The 7,591-nt window shown below is 59.9% G+C and overlaps 1 protein-coding gene across 1 annotated transcript; it reads right to left on the bottom strand.

Annotated features, from left to right (window-relative positions):
* Positions 1 to 2,785: 2,785 nt before the first annotated feature.
* Positions 2,786 to 5,913, bottom strand: Foxc1 (forkhead box C1). Its single transcript, XM_021644700.2, is given in 2 exon segments — positions 2,786 to 4,348; positions 4,350 to 5,913. Coding segments are annotated over 2 exon segments (1,707 nt in total). The 5' UTR covers positions 5,258 to 5,913; the 3' UTR covers positions 2,786 to 3,549.
* Between the last annotated feature and the right edge of the window lie 1,678 nt (positions 5,914 to 7,591).

The raw sequence follows: 7,591 nt of genomic DNA, 5'->3' as shown, positions 1-7,591 counted from the left end.
CTTCGATTAGCTATGAGGGGTCGAAGGCAAATGCACAGACGATAGAAAACACCACACACGAGTGTTTTGCGTTTTAAAATCACAAGTGGCTCTCTCCTTCAACTCCTACATGACTCTGAACTACCGCAGAGGCAACTCTTGCAGAAATCCCACACATACACATCTTCCGTTCTTAACTTTAGAACCTGCAAACAGAAGAGGAGGCTCTCCTCCCGACAGCATGGAAACACTCCGAGGAGCTCCAGAAAAGGGACTCCTCGGGAGCCCCGAGCTCACTCTAGAAACCTGCTCCTGCAGCTGCCTGGCCCAGAAAAGAAAGAGCAAGGGTACCCACAGAACTCCACTCCCAGGAGCAGGATGTTCTTTCCCCAGCGGCACCGGCGCTGGCAGGGCCGCAAGGCTGACAGAGTTAGGGGACAGCCAGGTCTCACCCGGTCTCCTGGGCCAGGACCCCGGGCTGTCTGCGGCGGCCTAGACCTCCTCAGGGCCGCGAGGCCTCGGCAGAGTGGATGCGGAGGGTCTCGGGCACTTAGAGCGAAGGTGCCCTACCCCGTGCACCCTCCGGCCTGTGGCGTCTGCGGCCTAAGTTAATCCGCGTCCCTGTCACACACAAGCGCTAGGTCGCGGCTGGCGGGCGAGCCCGCGGGCAGCAGGTCGGTGCGGCCCAGGCCGTGGCTGGCAAAGCGGAGCCGAGCTCCGTGCGCCTGCCGGGTCTGCGGGACGCGCTGTCACCCGCTGGCAGTGGCGTGCCCGTGACCTTTCCACCCGAGCCCGGGCTCCTAGAACACACCGGTGCCTGTAAAACAAAGGCGGCGAGCGAGGAGGAGGAGACAGGAGCTGCACAGCCTCGGGGCGAGGAAGGGAGCGGGCGCCGCCAGGGCTGGGCGCCGGGGTCCCCGAGGCGATGCTGCCGCCGGAGCGACCCGGGTGTCCCCGCGACCCCCATCGCGATTAACCCACCCAGCTCACGCCGAGGTGTGGCGGGGCCGGAGGCGATGGGGGGGGGGGTTCTCCTTTGGAGTGCCATTCGCCCCGCGGATAACTTACTCCGGGAAGAGGCCGCGGGGCCGAGAGCGGGCACCGGAGGGCGGCGGCGGGGCGGGGGCGCGCGGGGGAGGAGGAAGCCGCGGCGAACGCAAACAGAAGCCGGCCGCCGCAGCGGGTAATTACAGCTCATTAGCCCGGGAGCCTTCCCGGCCCCCCGAGCGGCGTCCTGGGGGCCGGCGTCGGGGCTGGACGCCGCCGCCCGGAGGGGGCCCCTCCGGACAATCCGGCGGCCCCACCGCGGCTCTCCACCCGGCGGCCACCTCCCGTCCCAACAGTCGGAACGGACGTCCTGAGGACCGGCCGGGCCTCCTCCGGGCCTGCCGTGGGGTCGGTCAACCCGTCCGGAGACATCGGTCACCTGCTCGGGCCTCCTGCAGGCCTAGACGACCACAGCTCAAACCACCGCTCCGGGCGCACAAACCCCAGCTCCACGCCGGGCTCCCCAAAGTAGAGTTGGGTTCCAGCTCCTAGAGATTGGCAATGGACTCTAACCTTCTCCCCTTCCCACCCCATCCCCTCAAAGAGGTAACCTGAGGAGGGAGTTGGGGAGAGGGGGCCACAGCCGAGGCACTCGGGGCCAGGACAGCCCAGAAAACACTTAGAGCCGCCGTGAGGCCAGCCCCAGCCGGCCTGCCCGGAGGAGACGCCCGGGCAGCGCCACAGCTTCCCTGGCTATTAGGTTACCGCTCTGAGCGGCAGGAACGGAGCGAATCAGAGGCCACGTAAGGCAGTTTTTTTTTTTTTTTTGACTGAAATTAGAGTGTATTTATTTGCAGCAATCCTTTAACAATGATCAGATTTTGACAACAAGCAACAGCAATTATTGCTTAAGTGTTGCCTCTAGATAGGAGCGGCAGATAGGAACCTGCTTTATCTCGAAAACAAACTCAAGGCCTGAATGTCTGTAATCAAACCGCCATCTCCCCAAGTCTGATGGACAGGGCAGATCACCCTAAGATAATGAATTTATTACATTTCCTGGGTTATTTACAAAAGGGGGGGGGAGGGCCAATCCGGATTGCCCCCTAGGTTTAACTGTAAATTAACAAGAAAAATTGGTTTGAAAAGAAACCACGCTAAACTAATGTTCCTTCTTCTGCCCTCTTACTCTTCCTTCTGGTCACTGCTGTAAATCTTCTTCAGAAATAATTGTTCTACAAACATATTTTCTAAAAGTTTCCCCAAGATTAAATATCCATTTCCAACCCACAGTATGTTTATATTTTTTTAAAAGTAATCCTTCTTTGTGCTGTATGAATTTTAACTGTGAGTGAGTTATATACATAGATTTTAAAACTAGCTTATTTCTCCTCTTACAAAGGAATGAAATTAATAGAAAACAATCTATTCCGCATCTGGCTCACAGATATGTATAACGCTCATTGCAATCCACGTGGGACGTGAAAGCCAAAACCCATCTGTGATTATCTAGAGGCACATTTGCATCTCTGCGAACAGGTACCACTGTGGTAACGCTGATTCATGGACTTAAAAATTGCCAAATCATGTTCTGCAGTTACTGAAGAAAAGTATTTGTTCACATGCCAACTGAGATCTGTTTAGGAAATTATCTTTTTAATAGCCACAAAGCAAGTTGACTAGATAGTATGTTTTGCAGAAAATGCTCTAGGAAAAAAGTCTACTAAACAATAATAAAAAAAATGCATATAGCGAAATTTGGCATGAACTAGAGGAGGTTTTCTCCACATTTCAGAGATCTGGCAGAGATCTCCTACAATTTCCACTTTGAAATCTTTTCTTTATATTAAAGCTGTATTAAAGTATCCAGACATATAGGTCTTATTCAAACTGAATGGCAATTTATTAATAAACAAACAATGGATATGATCAACAAAAAAAGGATGATAGAATGAGATTAATACAGTTTCCCTTTTTATAATGAGAGGAAAGGCACATTTTAAAGTTTCAGGCAATTTAACTTTAAAAGCTTTTGGAACACTTTCTGGTGTTTGGTCCGTGTAACATCCAACTACAAATTAAAAAATAAATTACTATGTTGCAATTTACATTTAAAAACAAGTCCATGAATAAAAAGAAAGCGATTTTCATAAACAGGGGCTCCCCCCTTCTTTCGACATAGGATAAAATATTATCTTACAGGTGAGAGGCAAGGCAGAGGCAGAGGGGCAAGGAAAGCGGATCTCTGAACGCAAGAACAAACTTACGTGGTATCTGGAGTAAACTGTCCTTTAATAAACCATGATTTTGCTGTCTGTACAAAACAGTCTATGGTTTTGCTTACTTAGATAAGGCACAGCGGAGGAGGCTCTGCGTTAATCTTTTAGGAAAATAGGTTTTCTCTGAGCTGGTGCTGGTGAGTTGAACTTCGGGAGAGATTCTGTTCGCTGGTGTGCTGAATCTCCTCAAGTTTTAAAATTTGTATGTTTTTGGTTTCGATTTTGCATTGCTGGGTTCTTTTAACTGTTCCTGCCCTGGGCTTCTATTCCGTTCGGCTCCGGGGTGTGTGCGTGGAGGACGGGGTCAGAATTTGCTACAGTCATAGACGAAAGCCCCCGACGTGCGGTACAGAGACTGGCTGGCGGGAAAAGCCATCTGACAGCTACTGTTCCCGTTCACCGGAGAGTTGTTCAAGCCGAGCCGCTGAGACTCGAACATCTCCCGCACCGAGTGGAAGTTCTGCTGCTGGCCGGGGTAGCCCGCGGCCGCCGCGGCCGCCGCCGCGCTCGCCAAGTGGCCCAGGTCTCCACCTGCCTGGTTCAGGTACCACGAGGTGAGGCGGCCCTGGTGGGATGCGGGGTGGTGGCCGGCGTCCTGGCCGCCCCCGCCGCCGCCGTGACCCAGGGACGAGGAGCCGCTGCTGGTGGCCGGGGGCAGCGAGTAGTCGGGCAGGGGGTCGTCCACCGCGGCGCCGCCCGCGCCCCCCGCCGGGCCCTGCAGGTGGCCCGCGCGCTCGCCCGCCGCGTACAGGCTCATGGCCTGCAGGTTGCAGTGGTAGGTGCCGCCGCCCCCCGCGCCCCCCGCGCCGCCGCCTCCTCCGCCGCCTCCGCCACCTCCGCCACCGCCTCCGCCGCCTCCCGAGCTGCCCGCGCTGGAGCTCTGGCTGCAGGGGGAGCTGTAGAGGGAGCTCTGCCCCGGCGAGTAGGCCCCCAGCGCCAGCGGCGGAGCCATGCCCGCGCGCGACGACGCGGCCGCCGCCGCCGCCGCCGCCGCCGAGGCCAGCAGGCCCGAGCCGAGGTCCGCGGCCGAGCCCTGCGGCGACCCCCGCAGCGACGTCATGATGTTGTCCACGCTGAAGCCCTGGCCGTGGTGCGGCGGCGGCGGCGGGGGGCGGCGGCGGCGCGGGCTCGGCGGCGGCGTCCAGGCCCAGCGGGCGCGCCGACGGCAGGCTGCCCGGCGGGCTGCCCCCGCTCGACAGGCTGCTGCTGCTGCTGTCGGGGCTCTCGATCTTGGGCACCGCGGAGGCGGCGCCGCCGCTGCCCAGGGCGGCGGCCGGGGACAGGGGCCGGGGCGGCGAGGGGCACGTACCGTTCTCCGTCTTGATGTCCTGGATGCGCACGGGCGGCGCCTGCGGCCCGGAGGCCGAGCCCTCCGCCTGCTCCGGGGGCGCGGGCGCCGGCTGGCGGGCGGCGGGAGGCGGCGGCGGCGGCGGCTCCTGGAGGTGCAGCCGGCCCTTCTCCTCCTTGTCCTTCACGGCGTCCTTCTTCTTGAAGCGCCGCCGCCGCCGCAGGAAGCTGCCGTTCTCGAACATGTTGTAGGAGTCCGGGTCGAGCGTCCAGTAGCTGCCCTTGCCCGGCTTCTTGTCGTCGCGGGGCACCTTGACGAAGCACTCGTTGAGCGAGAGGTTGTGGCGGATGCTGTTCTGCCAGCCCTGCTTATTGTCCCGGTAGAAGGGGAAGCGGTCCATGATGAACTGGTAGATGCCGTTCAGGGTGATCTTCTTGTCCGGGGCGTTCTGGATGGCCATGGTGATGAGGGCGATGTAGCTGTAGGGAGGCTTCACCATGTCCTTGGGCTGCGGCTGCGGCGTGTAGGGCCCGTAGGCGCGCGCCATGCCGCCCGGGTACTGCTCGGCGTGGGCCGGGTGGGAGTACACGCTCATCGGGGCCGGCATGGCGGTGTAGCCGCCCCCGGCCGCCGCCGCGGCCGCGCGGTAGTAGCTCTGCTCGCCGCCGAGGTAGGGCACCACTCCCAGGGAGTTGGGGCTGGACACGGAGTAGCGCGCCTGCATGGCCCCGGCTCGCCGCCCGCCAGGCGCCGCCCGCCCGCCGACCCCCTTCGCCCTCGCTCGGGCCCGGGCCGCCGCCGAGTCGTCCGCGGAGTCCGGGCCTCGCCGAGCCGAGCCGCTCCCGTCCGGGCCGCGGCCGCTGCCTCCTGGAGTCCGGGAGGGTTGGGGGGGGGGGGGGGAGCGGCCCCGCTCGGCCTCTCCTCCCCGCGCTCGCCCGGCGCCTCGCACTCCTCCTCCCCGCCCCCCTCCTCGCTTCCCGCGCACCCGGCGAGAGGGAGGGTGTCCGCACCGGGAGAGGGCCGGACGGGGATGCGGAGGGTCGCCTCGGAGGAACGCTCAGAGCGACTTGAGGGCCCAGCCGGAGCGAAAAAGAGACGAAAGTTAAAAAAAAAAAAAAAAAAAATCCAAAAAAAAAAAAACAAAAACAGAAAGGAAAAAAAAGAAAAAAAAAAAAAAAAAAAAAAACAAGAAGGCGCCCCGCTCGTCGCACAGCCTGCGCCTTCCAGGAGACACTGCTCGGGGCTGCTGGCGAAGGCGGCCAAATAACCAGGGGCGGGGGCAGCGCGCCGGCCGCCTTCCCGGGCCCCCGCGTCACCTCTCCCGGTCCCTTGCGCCGGCCGCTTAAGGAAGCATTGGGAAAAACTTCTGAACTTTTGAGCATCCGTCACCCAGGCGAGGACTTTTTTACGCAGTTACTTTTTTTTTTTTTCCGGGCGGCGGAGCCCCGCCCCGCCACCGAGGCGGCAGCCAATGGGAGGCCGGGGCCGCCCGTGAATGAGCCGGAGGCCGGGCCCTGCCGGCCCGCTCCCGGCGGCCGGAGGACCGCGGGGCTGACCACACGCGCGCCGGCTGCCCGGGGCCCCGGCGCCCGCGCCCCTGCCCGCGGCCCGCCTCGCCCGCCCGGCTCCACGGCCAGGCGCTGCCGCTCGCCGCCTGCCACCCTCGGGGACTCTCCCGGTTCCTGCAGATTCTCCCGGTCCTCGCTGGCCCCGGCGCCCTCCCCGTGTCCAGCGGTCCCAGGCCTCTCCTCGCCTGGCATCCGCCTCGACCCTTTAGTCTCTCCGGCTGGCTCCAGCGCCGGGCTCTCTCAGGCCTAACCAACCCTCCGCCTGTCCCTTGGCCTCTCTTTTCCCAACATCCCCCTTCCCCGCTACCCCACCCCAGCCCTTCTCCGGCCGCAGGTTCTGCAGCCGGGCTCTAGGTTGCCAGGGCTCAGTCACAGGGGTTCCAGTGAGGGAGAAGGTTGCGTTTCGGTGCCTTGTCCCACTCCCTAGTCGCCGTCGGCGGAGGGAGAGTGACCTGGAACTTCAGGCGTTTGTTGAGCTGGTGGACTGTGTAGGCCACGTTGGGGAGCACGGGGTTCAGGGGCGTCCCAGGGCTCACGGGAGCGGGATAAGGGGACTCCGAAAGTCTCCTCGACAAACCGCGCGCTCGGCCCCTCTGTCCTGCCCAGCACCTTTTGGTTCAAAGGGCAAGTTAGGTTCTAAGGGGCCCGGGTGAAATTAGTCGTTGTGATGATGAAAACAGCCAGATAAATATGTCCAAGAGCTTAAGGCTTCCCCAAGCCACTCCATCTCTGCCCGTCCTGGGGCAGCTGCGTCGTAGAGACAGAGTCTGTGCTGGAAGTGTGGAGAACTCCATGTAGCAGGCGGCTCAGAGATTCTGACGAGATCAAATCCCGAATGAGCCTTGATATTGGTGACACACCTAAAGTCTGCGGCCTCTGGGTGACTAGAATGGGGCTGGAAGAGATGAGTGGAAAAAATGGAGTTGCTGAGGGGACGGGCCTCTCTCTCTCCTCTCTGACTGCAAAGCGACCGTGCATTTCAGCAACTGGTCCAGAAAAAATTCGGGCACAGAGTGGACACGAAGCTGGGGTAGAAGCACAGAGCCGGGTAGAAGCTGGGGGGGGTGATGGGTGTGAGAGCCTGTGGAGACACGATTGTAACCCACTTTACACCTCAGATCCCACCCGATTTCTGATCATCTTTAACTCTAGGGCTTTGTTGGGAGTCCCTTCTGGCTTGCAGGCTTGAGTCCCCCTTCCCTCACTACACACACACACACACACACACACACACACCACGCAATTGCAGCTTGCTTTGGTAGATAAGGATGCTGATTTATGAGTTAGCACAGCTCTGTGTTGCTTGTACTTATATACATACATACATACATACATACGTATATACACATGTAATTTCAAAAGGGGCATTTATATCAAAGGAAGAGGAAGACCTGAGTTTCTAGAATTCTCCCCCCCCTCTTACACACACACACACACACACACACACACACACACACACGGAGGCAGTTGCCTCCTAGCCTCTAGCACAA

The sequence above is a fragment of the Meriones unguiculatus genome, chromosome 19 (assembly GCF_030254825.1).
Source record: "Meriones unguiculatus strain TT.TT164.6M chromosome 19, Bangor_MerUng_6.1, whole genome shotgun sequence".
Taxonomy (NCBI): Eukaryota; Metazoa; Chordata; class Mammalia; order Rodentia; family Muridae; genus Meriones; species Meriones unguiculatus.
This window is presented reverse-complemented; position numbering and strand designations above follow the sequence as displayed.